At 35.7% G+C, this 23,865-nt stretch overlaps 1 protein-coding gene across 8 annotated transcripts in view; it reads right to left on the bottom strand.

Annotated features, from left to right (window-relative positions):
• The window catches only part of VPS13B (vacuolar protein sorting 13 homolog B), a 468,066-nt gene that overhangs the window by 316,202 nt on the left and 127,999 nt on the right, over nucleotides 1–23,865 (bottom strand). For all 8 annotated transcript variants that reach the window (XM_035319261.1, XM_035319264.1, XM_035319260.1 and 5 more), the window contains 2 exons: nucleotides 4,309–4,443; nucleotides 3,258–3,431 (listed from right to left, as the gene is read on the bottom strand). In XM_035319261.1, the coding sequence (XP_035175152.1) occupies nucleotides 3,258–3,431; nucleotides 4,309–4,443 (309 nt within the window). The remainder of the gene's footprint in view (nucleotides 1–3,257; nucleotides 3,432–4,308; nucleotides 4,444–23,865) is intronic.

Genomic DNA, 23,865 nt, shown 5'->3' with positions numbered 1-23,865 from the left:
AAAGATTTTTTCCTCTTTGCTGGTTATACTCTATGCAGCATGCTACTACTAGAATCATAACATTTTTCTCTTCCTCTCAGTAGCCAACAAGAAATAAAATACTTGTGTAAAATGCTTTATCACTCCAATTCTAAATACGCACCGTTGTATACGCATCTTTGCGGGTGGCCCTGCAAACAAGCAGCAAAAGGAAGCTGCCCATCAGTCTGGGTCATTCTGGATCATATGATTCAAGTGGTACAATGCAGTAGCTGATTGCAACACAAGGAGATAAGATCCCCTACCTGTTCTCCAAGCAAACTCCAGGTAAACTCCCCCTGAATTATTCAGGGAATGCATGCCATTTGCACAACATCCTCCCTGGTACTTCATACCCAAACAACTGCTTTGATTTTAATCCCAGTTGTTTTCCATTCAATTTTACACATGCATAAGGCATTCATTACTCTTCCTTCACTTAATTTTTATATAAGCAAATTTTAAAAAAAACACTTGAATAGACATGATGTTGTATTCCAAGATTCCTCCATAAACTCTTTATGTTGTGGTCCTATTGTTTGCTAGAGTACCCAGAAGTTCCTTTGCAATTGCTTCTCTTGGTTTTACTCAGAAAAGCAATTACATTATTCTGTTTTTAATGGAGGTGGCTAATTTGCAGCTCTCAAGGTTTGTGTAGCTCCAGTGTACCTGCTTCTCTCTACTGCACAGTGACTAGAAGCTTCACTGACATCGAGTTTGCCAGGTTTTCTGAATCCCTCCGTATGGGGAGAAGTAAACTGGGTTTACCTGAGTGCCAGGTGACATCTGAGTCAATCCCACCAAACCGAAGCTGCTGTCCTCCTTAGCTCTTTTAGAAACCCCACGTGTCTTGAGTGTAGCAGCTATATGGCTCTTTTGTGTGGCCAGCCCTGGCCCTATCTCTAGCAATCTGATAATACAGAACAACACTAAATAATTATTCTCATCTTTCATGGATAGCTTTTTATTTTCCATTCTTTCTACAAGCAGGTTGCACTATTTTCTTTGCTCTCTAAATTCCTATTCCAGACCATCATATCTAACATTATTAGGATAAATGGCTCAAGTAGCACAACTTCAGGACTGCCACATCATCTCCTGTAATACAGCTTTATTCCCGTGTGGCATAAGCTGAATTTGCAGTCAAATTATCCGGTATAACTTTAATTCCCAGAAGTGACTGCAACTGACAGCAAAAGCATTTTTATGCTCTCAAATCACTTCATGTTTTCCTCTCCATGTAGTTTTCATAGCCTTCATGAAAAGGATATCCACATCTCCTGTGTTGAATGGCCTCAGTTCCTTCAGCATGTATTTGAAAGAAAAGGCTTGAATCAACTCCCTAATCTTTGTATTGAACCTGAGATAAACGCTGTTCCTTTATTTAATTCTAAACAGACAACCATCATTTGCAGTACACCATTCTCCACGTTTACTGGGACCAAAGCTTGAACAAATCCATCAGTTTTCACCTCTTTGTCATCAGTCCTACCTGCCACGTTACAAACCTAGAGCTATAGAGCACAGAAGCAATACTACTTTCCTGAGGCACCAGGTAGGTGGTGCAGTAAATTCTGAAGTCTCAGCATTTAAAAATTTATCTCCATTCATCTGCAGAATAGGTACCACAGCCATTTGTCTATTAGGAGCCAGTTTTCTGCTATGTTATTAGCTGGCCTCTAGAAGTCCCTGCATACGACTCTGAACCGCACTCCATTGGTTGGTATCTTAATTCTCTTAGGCATCGCCTGTCACAAACTATCACATATGCTCTATAAGCTTACTGGACTGTCCATTATACTGATGAGCTAAAATACATGCAATCACAGAGCAGAAACAATTCCAATTATTCTATAATAGAGGTGTGTGGGTGTTTTTTAACATATTCTAAGAACATTCTCAAAAAAGGCAGAAAGTGCAATAATCAAAAACAGTAGTAAGTATTATTATGAACATTTATAAGTTATTTAAATGAGACAGCAGGTACAACAGATTTTCATCACTTTTTTCCTGGCGCCTCCCCCCCCCCCAAAAAAAAAGAATCTGAATAATTTGGAGACTGTTGAATCATGAATTGCTTTTAAGCAATGTTTTAGCAGCAAGAACTTAAGGTAATTGTTATAAAAAGTGTCATAAATATTTCCAGTATGATACTTTCCAAGAAACATACAAGCACTGTTACTGAGAAAATAACCTAAAAATTGCTAGAGTGCACAGTGCTTACAAATATTTACTTTGCATAAGAAAAGAAGATTTTACTTATATGTGCACATAAAAGTTACGAAGATGGTAATAAATTCACCCTGGCTTTCCAGACTAATGACATTCAACCACCATTAAAGATAAAATAAAAATAGAGAAAAGCATGCTTTTAAACTCTTTTTGTGTTTGATAATACTAGGGTCAGTTGATTCTTGCTATATTTCTCTATTTCTCTTTCTCTTTTTTTTTCATTCCATCATTAGCATGGCAACAGGACAAACCTTTTAATGTGATTTCCCAAATGTAACATACTGACAGTGGAATTATATCCACGTGTATTTCACAACCTATATTATAATTATTTTAAACTAGACAGATTTCAAATTGTCAGTGTTGCTTGAGACAGAACAATGTTATGTTTAAAGCCTAGAGAAATCATAAGAATGTTAGATAAGATTTATGCCCACGGTCAACATCTTTAAATCTATCCAATCCAGATCTCTGCAAAATATTAAGTTGTTTCTCATTTATATATCCACTACAACACCAAGTTTAACAGTCAAATGTATACTCACAAGCATCTTAAAAGTTGCCTTATTAATAATAATTATGATTAAATTATTATTAATTATGATAAATGAATTCTTAATTAAATTCTAAATTATCCTACAAATTTAGATAAATCAATTTCAATGCATTATGTCAACTTCCATATGAGAAGCTGAAATGATTAGATAGAGGAAAGAAAGTATTTTTCAACACGAATCCTGCCAAAAAAATACAAATGATTACAACAGGTCCTGCATAATTTATTTAAAAGGCAACCAAACACAATGAAGCATTTCTTACTGAAGAGGACATAGATCAAAACGCTGCTTTAAGTTTTTGTCTCATAGTGAGCTAAAGTTATTATGTGTGCGGTATGTGAAAAAGATATTTTGGCACTTGACACACTTTATATCAAGCCCCTCTTTTGAAAATTACATTGGATAGGAAAATGTAATGTGATACCAGCTTAACAAGAGTTTTGCACTTACCAGAATTGTGGCAGTAGTCCATATACTGTGGAATTTGGATTGTAAAGGCTACCAAATCTGGAGCTAGGAGAGATTCTGGCTTTCTACTCTCATTCAGCCACTTACTGCTGTGTAATTCTCTGGTGTCAGAAGGCCCTTGAATTAAAGGAATCAGCTTCTCTTTTCCACCATCACCTAAGATAAAGATTAGACTTCTTACAGCTTTTATTGCAACAAGATAATTTTCCAGCTTATAAACATTCACTAGTCCAAAGAGGGTATCTATTAACATTGTAAGTACAGAATTAAAAAAGGGAATAGATCTACCACTTATAAACTATTAAACAACTTCCTTAATGTTATCTTGTAAGTGTCTTTACATCCAGGAGGATTTCATATAAAGCAATCGATTCTCTGTAAGATAGTTATTTCCATCCCAACTTTATAAACAAGTATCTTAAAATATCATCATGATCTCAATTCAGAGCTAAATACACTCCATTTTTAGTGTTCTTAACACTAGCTGCCTGATATATGATATATATAAAGATCATAGGCACTGATTTTAAAAGTAGCTGTATACTTTTTAAAAAAAAATGTTAGAGAAAATAAATTTATCGCAAAACCTTCAAAAAATTCTCAAGTGAAATACCTGTACCATTTATGGGAAATGAGACATTGAAAAATAAACAGAACACAGCACTAAACTACTAAATAAAGCAAAATGCAAATATCCTCTGTAATATGAAAATGCAGTTCTCCTCCAGTTTCTTCAGTGTTTTTAGATTCATTTTTAACTCAGAAGAAAAAAGTAAAATCTTTTTTTTTTTTACTATTCCATGTCAGCATTGGATATACTGAATCCACGACGGATCGTCCTCTGGCACGCTTAATAATAATAATAATAATAATAATAATAATAATAATAATAATTTTTTAAAAGAATACAAAAAACCCTCTCTGATTCATAGGAACAATGAGTAAATTCTTGTTTCAGTAACTCTCCTTGTAAAAAGCAAGGCCAATTCTCCTATACAGGCAATAAAGTTTTACATGGTCCAGCTGCACATACCTGGGGCTTTGGCACAAATTTTTATTGATCCCACGGTCCCAGAGGCACATTTGACCAATGATGTGCTGCAGTACTTCAATTCAACATTCTGGATTGAGCCCTCAAGAGTTGGCAGGGGATTCTTAGATTTCACACCTAATAAAAGAAAACTGCAAATGTACTAGCCTGTTGAATTTAAATATTTTTATATTCCTTCACCAAGGCATTTAAACTTAATTATACTTTAATTATCTACCTTCATGTTCTTATAGCATTTTTATTGTGATTCGCAGTTTTTAACTGGAAGTGAGAGAACACTGTATACAGATTTTTTTAATACAAACAAGTCATACATAAACTATATGTAGATACAGAGAGGAAAACACACAAGGCCACTTAGATACTGGAATAATAAATATGTATATATACACATACGTACACTTTTGTTTTCAGTTTCTAAGTGCCACCTAACTATTCACTTTCATGTTTTTATTATGACCCTTTCATTTCGGGACTTTAAAATGACTAAGTGTTTTCAGCTTACATTTAGACAATAACATTTGACTCAGTAGCAACATAAAAGCATTAAATCCATGCAGCTGAAGAGCACAGAAGGCCAACACGCTTGCCGTTTGACGGAAACTAGAGTTCAAACCTTGCCTTAGGTCACAAGTGGAAATAAGTTCTGGTGGTCTTTGCCCAGCCCCTATTTGTGCACACCAGAAAACTACCACACGCTTTGGAACAAACCACTGCATTGGCAGGCACTTCTGAAGAGCTGCCTAGAACTACAGCAGCAGGGGATGTTACAAGTCAGGACTGAGATATGTTGGCAGCAATCTAGAGGGTAGCCTACAAAACAGCCCTGTGCCATGTAGAGAGTAAGCCAGCCCTCCTATTCTGCACAGAGCTACCTATCAGGAAAAAAAATACATGAATTTACTCACAAATGAGAAAGAAATAGTTTCAACACCTGTAAGTAACATGACAGGAAAAACTAACACAAGTTACCACTTTTACTATTTTTTTTCTCCCATGCAAAAGTAACTGGGAATTTGGAATCAGTAAAAATTGGCAAGACCTTAATTATGCAAGCATTAGTGTAATTATGGAACCATCTCCTGACATAGGTAACATGGATTTTGGAACAAATTCTATAATTATGCAAGGAAAGTATTACAGAATCAGATAAAAATTAAAAATAATTATGATATGTATGTCAAGATAGCTACACACATTAAATATTGTCTAAAGACTGAATTCAATAGTTTTGTTTGTTTGTTTGTTTGTTTTTACAATCTCTCAAAGACATAACCAAAATAACAACCTCAACCTTTCCCTAGTAAAGAAAAATTCCTAAAATTGGTAGGAAACAAACCAAAAAAAGTCAGGATTAAATCTGATAACTGGGCCTAGTTCACTGTGCCTATTCCGGTTCCTAAACATTGAAATGTATTTGGTAGTACGCATAAAACCATTCAGTAACCAGATTTCTTGCTGGATATCTGTGCCATATATTTACACATATTCACATTCTGGACGTAAATTTTTTTCTACGTGTATTTTTGGTTCTAGAGAGACATTAAATTTTGAATAAAAAAATAATTTCCAAGGTAGGAAGAGAAACAACATACAAAGGGACACGCATAACAGACTGACACAGGGAAGTTGGTTCTACACAGTTTCTTATCAAAATGTAACCTGCTTTCTGTGGTCAAGGTGTGTCCAACGTTCTCCTAACTTGTGATGCAGGAAGTTTTCAGCCTCAAAGAATGCTCGCTGCAACCCATTGGTATGTCTGGCACTATAACACCCCATCAGCTTTCAGTCTAAAAGATGAGCCACCAGTGTTAGTCTCCTGAAAACACCCTCGTACACAATCTTGCCTGGGGCAAGCCTCTTTTAAAGCTGAAAATCCCTTTTCATCTAAGGTTTTATATCAGAAACGATGCATGAATTTGTCAAAAGTAGGAAGTTATCTCTAGGCATTTCCTAGTCTTGGCTCTACCTCCTCGTACTTCCTACACTTCTGTGAACACAATCCATTGTGTTGCAAAAAACAAGTATTTGTTTTTTCCTGTCTTCTGCCTATTCCAAAGCAAAGATAATAAAATATTGTTAGCAGCAGCCACGAGTACACTCGAAGCAGAACAATTTGGAGTTCACAATTTGACCCTAATTTTTCATGTCTTCTCTAAACTGGTAGCTTCATGCTATATCTATCTCTCATCAACTCTTCTTTGCCTCAAAATACAAGCTGAGATGTCTGATACGCTCCTCTCAATTCACCATGGAAGATTAAGTACTTTTAAACCTAAGTATTTTCCACCATGAAGTCTGCTTCTAGGTTAATTAACAGTGACAACCTGTAGATACTAAGGCTAAAACTTTCCACGTTAGTCACATACATAACTGGAACTGTTTTAGTATCACATCTGAGAACAAGAAAACGGGTTTCATGTGACTGTGCTACCTATTTGTCTCTGATCACTCCTATTCCCTTACCAAGTTACTTCTGGACTTGTTGAATTTTAGCAAGATACAGAAAAGTAATCAGAGACATTCTATAATGCAAATCTGGGTGTATATTTGCCCTGTTACCTAAACCATTAGCATATTCCCCAAAAGCACAAAGCACAACTCAAACTCACGTGCTCATATAATTAACGATTATGTGATTAACGACTATACTTTAATGCACATGATGAAGAAGCATCTGAGTAATAAGATACTTATTTCTGGAACACCTGTTAGAGGGATAGGATGAATACTTTCCCAGCAAATTTCAACTCTTTGAAAAGAACACAGAACAGTATTGTGACAGCACAGTCACATCTCCCATTTTTTACACTGTTTTGACATCAAATGGCATCATCTTCTGCTCTGTTGTAACACCTGACAACCGGAGCACATCACAGCAATCCAGGTGAAGTTACAAGAAAAATTAATTCTGCTCAGCTTTCACAGCTCTGGGCTGAAGGATACTCAGAAAACCCATTTACTGGATGTTAAAACCCTATGCAGAGCATACAGTAAGGAATATGAAACTTCGGATGGCTACCTAGACTTTCACCATAAAGATAAAAATCCACCTGACCCTATAGTGATTCCCCAGCCTAGTTTCAAATCTCATTTTCAAAGCACAAAAAAATAGTATTTTTGGTGAACCATTTATAAAGCACATGTTTAAAATAGGGAAACAGTACATTTTCTTCATCTCAGAAAATCTGGGGGAAACCATGAACCACCCTTCACAGAACCTGTCAAATTGGCAAGCCATCCCACAGAGAAGTAACAAGCCTTTTTTCCTACCTATCTGGCCTCTGACCATCTGTAGTTTCCAACCCCCTACCTTCAGTTCTTCCCAAATATCCTCCCTTATTATCTCTTCCATAATGACAATATCATTATACTCAAAGTCTCAACAACTGTATACACCACTAAAATGTTCCTTAAATACCTTTTTCAGTAAATAAATGTTTAAACGAGTGGCTCCCCTGGGGCTCCCCTCACCTGCAGCATTTATAAACTTTCTAAACTTTATATATATATATATGTATATATATATATATATATAGCCTATATATAGCCTACCAAATATAGCCTAAGGCTATTCCAAAGAACAATGAAAATTTTCTACTTATGTGACTTGTGTTAGAAATGTCTTGCCCACTGTAAAAATATTTGCAATAAAACTCACCTTTCCTTCCCAATATCTAACCAGGTTGGTACTTGGTGATCAAACATCATCTGCTTTAGCCAAATCACAATATCACACACAATAAAACACCACCAAAAGCCTCAAACGCTCCTCTTTCCATGCTGCAGAACTCAAAAATTGGCAGAAAGGTTTTCTAACTTAAAATCTAAAGAGCCCTTTCATTCTAGAAACATGCACAGAAGCATCACATCACTGGAAAATGTTCTCACACACTTTAAAAGCAGGTATTCACAGCCCCTCCCTAGCTTTCTTGATAACAGCTTTAGTCCTCACTTGCCCAAATCCCTACCTCAAGTCCCCGCATTCAGTTGTAATATGCATGCAAGTGGTAGGGAACAAATTACCTAAAGACAGGACACAATTTTGTTTTCACAAATCAGCCCAGGACTTCTGTTGACAAAGCTGTCAATTCTGAGCAGTAATTTAAGACCTGTTTTAAAAATTACCTAATTAGTGATTTTTACCAATGGCTAAGGGTCTTTTACCAATCCATTTGTTATAAGAAGAATTTGCAATGATTGGATGAAAACCAAGAGGAAATCTGAAGTGATCAATAGAAAAGACAAGAAACCAGCAAAAGAGGCATGTTACTGATTCTTGGGACAAGAGTCAGGACCATGTGCCCCCAAATCCCTGAAATATAATGAATAATTCTTTAGAAAGATCATAAAAGAGAGAACTGCAAAATATGAAATAGGAAATTAATAAGGCATGACTAAAACTTCTAGAAGCAGCTCTACATGAGCTCTCTCCATATTTAGGTTATAGCCTCAGAAGGAAAAATTGCAATATTTAAAGCATTAAGTACCAATAAACTATGGTTTGGCAACATGATATAGTAAAAGACTGTCACATACATGTCGAAATGATTTCAAACTGAGTAAAAAGATCAATCCATGAATAAAAGCAAATAACTATTAACCAAATGAAATAACATTTAGGCCTAGGTCTTATTGGAATCAAAAAGAAGTTCCAATTATTTTCACAGAAACTTGTATTTAAGTTCACATGACTAATACAAAACAGCTAATAAATAAATTAAAGCATCACAGAAACCTCACTTTTTCATGGAAGACATTCATTTGTGTTAAGTTCAGCCCCTGCTTAAGCAGTGCCATCAGTGAGGACTTAAAGTCTGTACTGAATTAGGTTAGAGATGGCTTTTGTGAAGAACTTGATGTTAAAAACAAACTTTGTTCCTTCCTGCCTGCAGTACAAACATAGCTGAAGCCATGAAGAGAAGCTCTAGCTGGTGTCAGTGCTGCATGTCATGTTCAAAGCATTAAGGGAATTAAGTGGGCTTCCATGTTCGTCCATTGCAGCAAGACAGCAACAGCATGGTCATTTAAACTTTTTTTTTTTTATCTGCTCCTTGAGCAGAACACCAGAGAAGAAAATATTGGGTGTTTTTTTTTGTTTGTTTTTTGTTTGTTTGTTTTTGGTTTTGTCTTTGTTTGTTTAATTGGAATAAACAGAAAAATTTTCTACAATGCAGAAGTCAGGTTACAAATACTTCGTCATTTTATTTCTGTGGGAAAACTGTATCTTCATGATTAAAGTTCCCCAAGCACCTTTACTGTGTTCACAATTCCACTTTTTTAATTTGTCATCATAATCTGCATACCACATTTTGCAGTCTTAATGTACACACATAAAACTATTTTCTCTCTTCTTCAAAACACAGCAATTCATACAGCTTATTTTAAGTGAGTGTTAGTGAAAAGATCTATTTTTTTGCTAATTCAACTTTAATTAGCAATATTTGTGCTATTCTGATTAACCTAATTATTTTTTCATAATAGTGTCAACCAATATATGTACCAATATTCTAAGAAATTATTTTATCCCCACCTCTCTCTAGAGTTAACAGGGAACAACTAGAGGAGTCTGATAGACTCGTCTTGCTTGGAACGTATGATGATTTGGACAACTTTTCTACTGCCTGTGCTTCTGCCACACATATCTGAAAGAAATCTGTCTTAAAAAATACAGATATTTCCTAAGTGTCTCTGTCACCAGGTAACCCAGACACAGGCCCAAGCAAGCAAGATATCACACAAGCTGACACTACAGAGCACAGGCCTTCCCCAGCGATGGCACAGGCCTCATGAAGCTCACAGGGCTGCACAGGACCCTCCAGAACCCCACCACCTCTGTACGCCACCGCCTCACCACCCGATTTAAGTGGTTATCCTCACACCCAGAAGGCACAAAGAAGGCAGGCAGCTCTGCTTCGTCTTCTCTTCAAGCATGGTACTCAAACAGAAAGTAAATCCACGGGAGGATGAAAGCAGTTATTCACACTGAAAAATTGACTCAAGAACATCAAACGGCTTCCTTTAGGGGCAGCAATGGCAAAATATTTATCAAGGTAAAAATCTACCATTCTTTTCACATGAGCACAAGGTGCACAAACCACATGCATGTGCACAACACAGAAGTGAATCTCCTCATGTACTTTCAGTGTTTTCACGGAGAAGTTTTGGGAGCATGCCCACAGCCAGTCATGGACTGTCTTCAGCTTAGAGATATTAAAAGCTGTGTAACTAGCCATTTTACTGAAGCCACCTGTCAACAATAGCCTTAGCCATTTTCTAAACAGCAAAATAGATTTATAACCATAATTTAGTACTGGAGATTAACATTTTGCAAAACAAATTGCTAAAGAACAACTGCATTCACCTACAGGAAGAGTCATTGAAATGTGGCAAAACCCCGCTGTTATACTTCAGTTTCAAGACTCTACACAAGGGCATTTACATAGCTCCCCATATGCCTTAATCCACACTTTCCTGTTTTACTAAAAACCTTCAAATTGTGAGAAAAATAAGAAACCTGTGATTCAAGGACTGAGAATCAGCATTAGGGAGATTACAGAATATTAGGAATAACGTTGAGGCATTCTAGGTCAGAAGCACCTCTGTATCACTGATAATCAGCCTTACATCACATAAGGTAATTCCTTAATTTTGCTCATAGAAGAACTATTAAAAGGAATAAAAAATAAATAAAAATAAATTAAAAACTTTTCTGACAATACATCATAGGGCTGCAAAACCCTCCTGAACTCCCTTCACCCACTGTGCATGCACCAGCCAGCAAACATTTGCAGACCTAGCACAACCTGTCAAGAGGACAACAGCCATCCTAAAACATCCTCAGTTTAGGGTATAGAAATACAATTCATGCATAGCCTAACTGCTGTTCCTTTTAATCTAAACAGAGAAGGAAAACTCCCTTTCAACTTTAGATATACAGCATGGCAAACAGCCCTAGAACCCTGCTCTGAGAAGTTTAATTTCAGGCAAACGCCCCCTTAACCTTTTTATTCCTAACATTCAGGTAATTAAGGCCTTGCCAACTATAAGCTAACTGAAGCTAGTATTTTAGGATGTGGTAACATGACACTGGGCAGGACACAAGTCTAAAATGGCTTTAGTGGCACTGTTCCTGTGATCCTAACTAAAGGTTCAAAAAGAACAGGATTGATTTTCCTTTCTACAGCATTCAACAGCTGCATTTCAGATACCACTGTATCATTTGATACAAATGGTAAGAACCCAAGTTAATGCATTAAAATAACTTTTTTCTTCCAAGAAAACACAAGAGCATGGTCAGAGTATGAATCCTTAACTCTCAGAAAGTGTGTTCTCTCAACACTCATATCTATCCAGTCAGTAGACAAACGCTAAAATGACATCAACTCAAATGCTTCCAAGACGCAGTAAGAACTTGAGAAACTTTCAGCACAAAATATTTGAAGCAAGATCACAAAAAAAGACAAAGACAGACTGTTGGACAGAGGAAAAAGCTTACAGTTTCCATCCCTAGAAGCACATCCTTTGGTTGGAAGCATACACTCACAGTCAGTTGTTTTCATCTTGGTCATCCATGCTTTTTATCCCTTTCAAATATAGTAATTTGGCTGTATGTGAGGTCAAGTCCAGCAGGTTATGTGTAAATTCAACTGATTTGCATGAAATGAATATTCTCCTGTCTATATGCCAATCTGACCTCACAAAACCTGAACTGAATTTTCTATCCTGATTTTCCATTAAGACTAGAGACTTGTTAACAATGAAACTAATAAAGCCCGGTTCCCTATGAGCTTTTATTTCTTTGTCCTTTAAAAGCCTCATTCATCAGAGCAAGTCCAAACCTTAAAGTGCTATTTAACATACCTACTATGCAAGAAAAGAAATGCTAAATCTCACCTACAAATGGCTGTGAGCTTACCAGTAACCCACCATGACACCTGGTCACCTGCTTGATGTCAACCAGAATTATGTAATGACTGAAATCTGTCAAACTCAATTTGAGATAATTGCATACTGGACAGAACAGTTATAGACCAGTAGAAAGGCCAACAAATTGAGGAAGAAGATGAACTAATTCTTCAAGTGAGGAAACAGCAAAGGTTTATAAAAATTAAAATGAACATAGGTGTTCAGTAATGGTATTAACAAAAGATAATCAACAGCTGACAGGTGAGGTATAATCATTAACTTTGATTTCTTGTGCTGCTTGGCATGGAAATGAAAGAGAATGTTAACATCTTTCAGTTAGGTGAAAAAAGCCAGTAGTGACGTGGTCAAAAGATGGACATCATCTCCTGTGGACACTGACTGCAAGAAGTAGAAAAGGCTAGAAAACTAACTCAGAGAGGATGGGAAAGTAAAACATGATACAGACTACATATAAAAATATTGAAATACGTGGTATTACTGAATACTTGGTCATATTGAAATAATTGGTATTATCTAGAGCAGTTTAGATATTCCATTCTTTTCATTCTCAGATAGTATATGCTGCTTTAAACAATAAAAGGACCTGGGGCTACCCCTTCATGTGTAGTTTTCCACATGCCTGGATGACAAGATTTCACTTTAAAGACGATTTTTGTTTCTAATAGAATATCGTTCTTATTTAATGACAGCTTGCTTTCTGTATTTCACTGCATTTCTTTATGATATCACCGTGCTCCTCCCAGCAATTTAAATATACATGGTTTAGGATCCAACTTAAAAACACAATGCTCTAAATTTAGCAAAAATGGTTTCTTTTAAATATTCTCTGCCACTAGTGAGGGTTTAAAAAGAAACAGTGCATTTAGTGTCTGGAATGGCAGTTTCTTACACCAGGAGGATATTAACCTTTAATCCTTGAAATCATTAAAGAAATGTTTGTAGAAATATTTTTAGCCTCTTTATCTGGTCAAAGTACTGGAAGTTAAGTCGTGTCTGTACAAACCAATCATTTCACCAGCAGTTTTATATTTCTTTAAAGCCTCATATAAAAAGCACCTGCTTAAAGTGAGTAATGGAGTTTTATATTCATTGCACTTAGGAACAGCGTATGTAACCTATTCCGTTTTCCTCCCTTGTGGAATATATTTCAGCTTATATTGCACAGCACATTACCGATGTGTATAAAGACTCTCTGATCAGCAATTTGGACTGCAGACAGCAACCTGCATAAGTACACTTTTTTCCCTTCCTTAAATACAGTATCCACTTGATTCAGCAACACAAATTAAAACCATCCTTTAAAGATGATGATCTCACCTTCACAGTGAATGCACGAAACACTTACATGCTAACACCCTAACAATGTCAGTCTACAATCCGTGGCATACACCCCACATAACCATCTGACGTGCTGTCACCATGAGAAGTTAATTATCTTATTATCTTCCCTGGCCAAAGAATAGAAAATCTCCACTAGCGTGATTAATTTATGCAAGGTTAAAAATTTTACTTCTAATTTAGACATGTACTTTAAAAAACTCAAATGCAAGGCAAGTCCTGTAATAAAATATATATCAAGGATGCAATTTAATCCTGGAGTTAGCATTTTGTCAACAAAAAGCATTTTAAGATGGTATTTTCATAATACAGAATATTAAAGCACATGTTCATGTCATATTTTAGTTGAGAAATTTAAGGAATTCTTCACCACAACCTCAGCATAAGGTATCCCTGCAGAATTATTCAGTAATGTTTTTTGATGAAAGTCTAAACTTTCAAAAGCCTAACAACAGTGGTCTTCAATTACAAGAAAATTAATACTGAACTCAAGAATGTAAAGTAGGTATGACCGCAAATTAAAAGGCTCATACTATTTTTTCAGTCAGCTGCTCTTTCACATGAAAAGCAACAGTGAACTGTGAGAGGACAATTTAAACAATTTATATGTAAACACTTTTGTATAATTAACTGGAATCATGCAACCGTACTCATGAATTCATTGTAATAAGTATTCCTATATTATACATGGAAACATTAATTTCAATGCATTTCAAATAGAGTGCTTAGCAGACTGATTTATCCTCTGTGCACAGAATCAGATACTACCTAGAAGTATATGGCTAGTCTGTGCATCTTCTTCTACCCACGGACCTCTAGGTTGATAAGTTTTAAATAACGTAAAAAACAAATTTGCCAGAACAACTTAAACCAAGCATAGAATTACCCGTCAATATTATTGCACGCAAGTACTTACTCGCTGATCTAAACAGGAAGAAGGGCTATATTACATTAGCTTGATTAGTACCTCATGGAACACTGCTGAAGAAGTTTTGAGGTCAAAGCAAGTTTACGTAGCCCATGAGAAGTGGAAGGATTAGATACTCTATATGCATGCATATGAAGAAGTAATATCTGTGACTAGGGACATATATGTTTTCTAACTTACTGTTATTAGGTTAGCACTGCAGTTTGTAACACATTTTAATTCTGAAATACTTCGTAGAGTAAAACTTGATACATCTACCCAGCATTATAATATCTGAGGAAATAGGAAGGTCAAAATGAAATCCTGAGAAATCTTCACAGTACCTTAGAGCAAAATCCAAATTTAGGTAGAATTTTTGACACACAAAAAAGTACTAACAACTGAAAGTACAGGCGACTGACAAGCTTACAATTTTTTCTTCTACCAATGAAAAAAAGTCAACTTTTTAATACAGAGGAACGTGACTATGAACATGCGTTTTTAACTGCTCTGTTTCTTTTGCCAATTAGATGTCCTTACCGTAATTTGCAATCTGTACTGAATATCCATATAGATATTAGAGCTCAACTTAGTTTATAAAAAAGAAGCCTATATGAATGCCAGTTGCATGCTTTTCAACAGAAGGATGTAAACTTATTTAGTGATCTGTTTTTCTCTTTCATCTTATCTCTAGTTTCTGTGTAGATTTATAATGCTCATTGTTTCCAATTTTAACAAATCACCTAATGGCAGAAAGGAAAATATGTTAACCTTGGAATTATTTGCAGTTGTAGAAATCCCTTTTGTCTGGCTCTTGCAAGGCCTGCAATCTGTTTTAAACACAGATTGTCTGTCTTTTGTCTGACAGCCACCAAGCTGCACAAATTACTTTCTGCCTGTTCACCTGTTTGCAGCTGTGTCTGTAAGCTAAGGATTCTGTAGTTTGACTTGAGCAACCACACCAGGATTGATGACATGTGCTGCTGATAAACTGAGCAATTTGAAGAAATTACTGGCTAAACTTATTGAAAGACATCTGTGCATGAGCTGAGAACTAGAAGCCTTCAGTTGTGTGTTTGCAACCTGCAGTGGCGGCAGTCTGTTTGAAGTGATATCCTATAAGAGAGCTGGCCCTGACACAAAATAACTAGACCATCTTTGCAACATATTTCCTCACAACCAACAGAATTCTGTTCTTTTGGTCTTAAATACGCTTCTTAAATAGAGGATGTAACAACAATTAAGACTTCCTATACTCATTTAGCAGAAGTAACTTCTTTTGAAGTGTTTCTGTTTTTCACTCAGCTTTGGCATCATGCATTATTTCTCAGCCTTCTCTGCTATGTAGACGAGTTTTCAGCAGTCACAACTTTAGTAGAAGCATCTCACAGGCACACGAAGTCTTTTCCGTTAGCCAACAAGACATGCAACTGCAGTACTGCAGGGTACATTGCAGCTCTTCCTTCCACTTCAGTCAGTGCCTCTTCATACTAACACCTGAAATGTCTCTCTAATATTTAGCAGTGAAGACATTTTATTTCTGAACTCGGTGAATCTGGAGAGTGTTTGAACTTGTGGGGGATATTTACAAACCTTCACTTTAAGCTCCGGAAGGCAAAGACTGCTGTCCTGGGGGAAAGTGTGAATGCACATGCATGTGTACATTAAGATACTGTTTTTTTTTTTTGTTTTTTTTTTTTTTTTTCCACCAGTCTGGTGAGCTGTGTATGATGGCGAGTCATTTCCAAGCCATACACAGCATTTAGGAAAACTAAATTATGAAGTCCCTGGGGACACATTCTGTAGTGATATACCTCAAGGCTGCTCCCCTTATGTTTGTTCTTAAGCATTTAGCATAAATATGTTTCAAGTATGCACTACTATAGAGTAGGCCTGAGCAGAATTCTGTGTGTTTTCACATGCTTTAGTAGCCCAGAACAAACAAATCAAAAAAAAAAAAAAAAAAAAAACACTAAAATACTTTCAACAATCAAGACACGTCTGTGCTATTTGTCAGCTTCAACAAAGGAAATCAGTGTTATTTGTATTTCTTAAGTATTTCATGAAAAATACTACCTTTAAAGTCTTATTCTTCACAATGTCTAATAACAATGATAACAATTTTCAAAATCCATATTGTATTTGATGAAAAATTATCACTGTGCTATAAATTAGACACATTTGAAAACAGGAAAGCAACGCTTTCAAGTTAAGTAGCTATATAAATTGGGCTTTCACATTTCAGAACCCATAAACTGGATTCAACACAGAGCTGAAGTGACCTCCTGAAAAAAGGGATATATAATGTAGTGTATATGCATACAATAAATCAAGTCCTGATTATGTGCAGCTAATAAGTATACATCACTAATAATAAAACCCTGAAGACTCTCCGGTACAGCAGATATTTAAATACAGTACATTTTTATCTTTAACCTCCACGCATACTGCAAGTTCAAGCATTTTTAACGTCAGCTTTTATTTTAAAAGAGCTAAGTCGTGAGAACATTCTTATGTACCACTTCATAACTCTGACACCAAGTATGTATAAAAAGATTAGCCTTTATTTGGTATAAAATCAGTTGGCAGTTTTACATCTGTGCAATGCAACATAAATACCCCAGCTGGCATCTCAAGCTCACACACATATGGACTTCAAAACAGAAACTTCCTTATTTGCAGCACTGCCAGGGTAATTTTGTATACTCTGCATACTACAGCTATTTGTCAGGCCTCTGCAGGTGTGCAGTGCACATAAACACACAGCTGTAGTCTAGCAAGCCAAGTGTTCCATCAAACACATAAAGGGAGACCTCAGCAGCTGGATTAGTCATCCCTGCAACAGGTCCAGAGAGAACAATATGGGTTAGTATTTTTGGAAAAGCATGGATGGTAAATTTATGATTATGCTGGCCTTACCAAATAACTGCTGGATTGTGTCATTTTTATGCAATGTCTACTTATTAAAGTTTTTGTTAGAATGGCTGGAACAGACTGAATATTTTTTAGTTTTTAATATAAACAATAAGGTAGTTTATGTATAAAATAGTTTATTAAGTGCAAAATGTTAAAAGGTTTTCATGCTAGTGGTTGGTTTTTGACAGATGTTACAATTATTTGCATTGGCTTTAACAGACAAATCACTGGAATCAATTATAGTTAGCATATCATAAAACTTCTTACTAGTTATATATTATACTTTGTCACATTTACTATAACTACATAGCATTTTTCTATCTCTCTATGTATTTCACTCTTAACTGCTTAGTTCACAGGTGAATACCTAAAAGCACTTGATAAAAAGTGCAGCATAAACAGTTTTCTGTAATTCCCTTGCTCATTAGCTTAAAGCATTATTTTAATGTAAATATATATAAAAAATAAAAAATAAAGTGACTCTCAAATGTTTGGAAGATAGCAGCATCCATAGAAATTCAAGGTGGTCATACAGATGCTAAAAATATTTTAATGAAACAGTAAAAGCAGTAAGCCTAATTTTATGCAGCTTTCCTATTAGAAGCTTCATATGTCAAAAACCAGAATCAAATAAATTAATTAGGAAAAGGAACAAGAGCTTTAAAACAATTTGCCACATATTTATCCAGAATGCTCAATGTACGGTGTAAATTTTAACATTTAAAAATTGCCTCAAAAACAGATGAAAAACCATGGATATGACCAAGATAGACCTGTGACAGATTTCATCCATTAAACACTGGGTTTAAATACTACACACGCGTATGTGCTCGTTTCTCTTTGGTGTTTATCAATCACAAAATCACATATCGTAACATTTTGAACAAATCACAAAATTTGACCAAATCTTGCCTGTATGCTCTCTTTTCTGAAGACAAGATTTCCACGTTCACGTTAATAAAGCTCTCCTAGATTTCATACACTTGGATAATGATACCAATTCAGAACATCAGTGGATTGGACATTGACCTGCACTGAGAAAGTTACCCCATTTTTTGTCAGGTACAGCAGTATTTGACAGAACCTGGGAACACTGAGAGCAGGAATTCATTCCCAACCGCCACTTCTCATTAACGTAATTGCATGATTTAAAAAAGGAAGAGAAGAATGTTCCCACAGGTCACTTTCTCAACTTGACCTAATGACATTTCAAGACCATCCACCAAAAACATCACCTCTGGTGGCTGAGTAATAAACTCTAATTACTTTTTTCTGGTAAACTGAAGACAAAATCCTTACCATAGATGCAAGAAGCAATGGAATAGGGCAGAACAGACTGATGGTTTGATGGCAAAGTAATCAAAATTTAATGCCGTAACATACCATTGATGAACAAACTACATTCAAAAGAAAGAAAAGAATTATCTTATTTATCTCCCGTCACATAAGAACTCCTGAGAAATCAGTAGGCCCCTTCAGAAGAAAACTAAAGCACCTTTCTTGGAGAAAAAAAAAAAAAAATCATGAAATTATCGAGCAAATTAATAAGGTGTCCATAGAACTGTGCTTTTCTAAACAAGTAGTCCTTTTGGCAAAATCCTAAAGATTTTCTGGAAATCTTTAGGAAAGTATAACAAAAGTTTCTAAAAGATTTATTAGAGGTCAAAAGTGTTAATAAAATGCAATGGACCGTACAACAACAAATTCGAAGGAGGATGGGAGTGAGAGGTAGACAGGATGAGCGGGACTGCTTTTTCCTAGGCATTACAGTGATACAGATTACACAACAGATCTACCAGTCAGAAACTTTATTCAGCTACATTTCTTGTTTTGATTTATTCCAGAAGGATTTCAGAAGGCATTCATACACTCTTGGGTAGTATTGGATTAAGATATACACACTATAACCGTGCCTAAAATCCCAGCCAGCCAAGGTGGACAAATAGTTGAATTTGAGTTTTCAAAAAAAAGAAAACAAATGTGTAGATTACTGGATTTGGAAAAAAAATCCTGGTTTTGGCAGGTATTTCCTGTTTGACCTAAAGAAAAGCATTCAACTTCTTTACATTAACTTCCCTAGAGAAATACAAGGCCTTAAAGGAACGTTTAGTCATTAGCTAAGGGAAGAGTCATGTTTCGTAATAATTTTATTAATAATATAAAAATTAATCACTACACAATTGCATAGAACTACTATAGTACTGATGTTATATATGCAGATCTAAAAAATTTTCTGCTTGAACACAGCAAAAAATCTTAACCTTGCTGCTATAGGACAATGTTCTGAATTAACCAAATGTCACAATGACTGCCGTGATATGCATCAGATTCACTATTGTCAAGTCACTCGGATTGAGCCTTTCAAAAAGCAAACCTTCCACATCACCTGGCAAAATGAAGGACTCAGACACTCCTGGAGGCTCTATACATTCTACTGCAAGTATCGTAATTTTATACTACAAGTGCATGGTGCTTGGACAGAGGGGACGTTCCTGGTAAGAGACAAAAGATCAGGAAGGAAAGTCGTGAATACTGTTGTAGTAGAAGGGCCCCAAAAAGTCCTAATGAAGCCAGCAAAATGTCAGGATGTATTTTCCTGAACAGCCAAAATGTAGAACTTGGCTAGTCCTTGTTGTAGGTATAGATCTTGGTCTGACCTGAGCTGAACAACCCTTCGAAATTTAGCAAGTAATCTATGCACACCATGACAACAGCTTCCCTTAGCCCCTTCCCATATCCCTTGGAACTGCTTTCCAGGACAAATAACTCAAGCAGTAGATCCCTCTTTTCTATCTAGAGAGCTCAGGGAAGTGAAGTACTTTAAATGAAAGGTCCTCTCCAGGAAGGAAAGTGAACTTATTTGAGCTAGCTGATAGCAAAATTAAGATCTTGTTCTAACTATGATGGATGTATCTACATAGCTAGAGGGCAGGAATGAGTGGGGCTTTTTTTTTTTTTTGCATACTCATTAGTCCAGTAGTACACAGAATTTCTTCCAAATCCAGTCATCTGCACATTTTTCTTTTATTTGAAATTTAATTTATTGAAGTATATGTATAACTTTTAATTTGAAATTTTGTTTGATGAAGTTATGTATCTTGCCTAGCCCAGAGAAACTACAAGCTATTGCTGAAACAACAAAAACAGCTTGCACTTAAGTTAATCTACTGACACAGTATATCTAAGGGAATCCACACACAACTACTGGAAGGATGCAAGGATTTTCTAAATTAAAGCTGGAGTTTCAGCACTGACTTCTAAATTTCAGAACACACTACTGCTAACATATTTAATGCTGTGTAAGAAAATAATTTATTGCCCCCATTGAAGGAACTTATCAACTGAGGAAGGGACAAAAGCAAGATGGCATATGAAGAGATACGTTTCTTGTATACAAATGCACAAGTAGTAAAAGTAAGATTTTCTAGTACAGAGAAGTGGAGGGAAGAACTGCAAAATATTCTGTGATTTTAGTCTTTATTCTAGGTAAATCCTTTTCTGGTAAGTGTTACAATTATAACCTAACATCTTCAAATAATTGAGAAATGCATATTGACAGCATTTCCAGAACATTTTAAACCCCTGAAAAAGCTAAATTGATAAGGAACTCGTTCCATTAAGAACTACACTGCTACCAAAACAGCTGAAGCAACATTACCAAACTGTAACCCGTTCCAGACCCCTTCGGGCATCGCATAGACCAATGCTTACTTCTCTCTCCATTCCTACGCCCACTTTTTCCCATTTTTCTTAAAATACAAGCTATTTTATAGGGTGATTGTAATATGATACAATGATCATTGCTGATTGCAGTTCGAAACAGACCCTTCTAATCCAGCTGCTCTCCACTTCAACAAATGCCATTTAAAAGCTACTTCATAAAAACATTATTGCTTCATACTTAAAAGACATTAAGTCAAGATTTTGGAAATTCCATTCACTTGATTATATCAGCAAGTGCACTATATGTTAGATTTATCATTAAAGCAAAATCCATGAGAACTGTTTTCCAGACTTTAGTTAATGCTCTTATGACACATTTGGCCAATGAAAATGGATGAAAAACAGTAGTGCTTTGAAGCAATAGCCAGTAAATGCCGCTGTGGTTTACCAAGAGTGGGATGCACAACATATTAGACCACAGTTAATGAAATTAAACCATTTCTTATGTTTCTGAAATGTGTCCTGTATTACTTGCTTGGAAACTAAACAACTGCTTCATCTTTGAGATTTTACTTCTTTCTGTAGTAAATAGTATCTCTTACATCTACTGGTAATTAAATCAGTAAGCAACTACCACTGTTTTGTATTTTATAATACTATTTAAGGCAAAATAACTCAATAAATAAATGCATGTTCTTTTTTCGTTTCCACATAAAAATGAAATTGTAACTTTATGTTCCTTATTCAAAGATCTGGGGAAAAGATTACTGTAAGGAAAATAGGATAAAGTATTTGCATACTACCTACTTGTGAGATGTGCATTGATAAGTAGTTTCCTTTCATAATATGCCCATGAAATGTGGATTTAATGTAATGCTTTCTTTACACTATTTTACAGGGGAAAAAAATCTTCTGGCAAATATTTTGGTGCAGTAGATTTTAAAGCTTTAACTACAGCCTTCCCGCACAACTTATCCAACAAAGCAATGAGGTGGGTTATGGTTATTTACCATAATAAAATACTGTTTTCCTCTAGTCTTCCGAAGCCTTGAAGAACCAACCAGATAAATAATCTTCAAAATCCATTTACTTCTCTAGTATTTTTAATTACTACATAGTAATTATAAATTTACAGTTAAAAGCCTAGCTAAATTAAATCCTTAAAAAGAAGACTACATGTCTCCTCATTTACATCAAAGAAGGTATGAAAACATATTTTTTCTCTGAATTTAAAGCAGAGAGCTCAAAGGTTAAAATGAATTGCTTTCTGGCAGCCCAACCAGCTGTGGTCTCAAGCTAAGAACTCAATTCTCCTAAGTCCTTCAAGCTGTCCGACTGAAGTCCCTCATACACTGTATTTTAACAAGTTAATTTATAACTCAGCAATGTTAACTAGTAAACCTCTCCAATTATCATAATTGGTTAACAGTAAAACTCGGGGATGGTCAATAGTTCAGGTCATATTGATGCTGTGTCACTGTAATAAGCCACCACTACTCTTCTCCAGGGACTATCAAGCCACGGGTAGACTAGTAATAGCCATTAGCAGTGAGAAGGTTTATATGTGAGAGACTAGTCATGAAGCAGCATCAACAAAGAGCGAGATGGCAAACAGCAACAGTCCTGCTACCTAAACCAGAAGAGATGACAGTTGATTCCCATTTTGTAGAACTCTACTGATAAGGGGAATGAAGATACAGATCTTCCCAATTAACAGAACAAGATGTTTTCAAATAAATCACACTTTCTCCACATTTAAAAAAACATGTAAAGGTAATATAAAAATTTAACAGTGGAGCTCTCAGTGCAACTTTTACTATTGAGAATGTAATTTCTGGATGTATTACAGCAAAAGTCTCTTTAAAAAAATAAATTATTGTGCTTAACAGAAAACTGTCCTTATTAGCAGAAGTGTTGAATAACATGGTCTTTAACACAAGTTACACTGCACACCAAAGTGGCAGCGAAGCTCAGATCACATAGCCGCATTTCCATAATCACTTTCACATGTGCACAATGCATTAAGTACAGTACCATCTTAAAAAATGAAAAGCAGACATTCCTTTAGAAATTAATTCAATATTTAGCGTGTCACACACAAAAATCTTTTATAATGCAGAAAAATTTGAATCTAATTAAAACTATAGGTTATTATTTTGTTTGCATTAATTTTGTCCTATAGGCACAATCATGCTCTACAGTTGTAGAAAGATGGCATGCATATCTAGAACAACATATTCCAAAGATGTAACAATAGGTCTTTCTCTGGAAATAAACAGATAAATAGAACCTAAAAAATAATATGGAACCTTATTTACCTTGCATTTTCCATATACTTCACATGAACTACTCCTGCCGATAGACCGATCCCAATAGTCTCCATCCACTTCCCACCAAGAAACCAACACACATCACTGAACATTACCTCCTATCAGATCGTTTTCCCACAAACAAAAATGTAAGCCTACACTTAACATATACATGTATCTTGAATACAAGTATGCTAGTATTGGAGAAGTCAGAGTTAAGGTTCCATGCAGATTACTGTGAATATTGCTTCTCTACACACTGATTTTCAAGAGGATCAGATTCTTGACTACTGTCAGTATTTGGGCTACCCATACTCAACTTATTTCTCATGTTAAGCTTAGTTCAGTGAGAAATTGTTTACGGAACAAAACTGAACTCCCTGCATCTGTACCACGGCACTGTTGCTCATTTGTAAATACTATTTCTACACACAGCCTGTGGTTCTTCTCACACCACAGCAAACTAAGCAGAAGTTT

The sequence above is a fragment of the Oxyura jamaicensis genome, chromosome 2 (genome assembly GCF_011077185.1).
Source record: "Oxyura jamaicensis isolate SHBP4307 breed ruddy duck chromosome 2, BPBGC_Ojam_1.0, whole genome shotgun sequence".
NCBI lineage: Eukaryota > Metazoa > Chordata > Aves > Anseriformes > Anatidae > Oxyura > Oxyura jamaicensis.
This window is presented reverse-complemented; position numbering and strand designations above follow the sequence as displayed.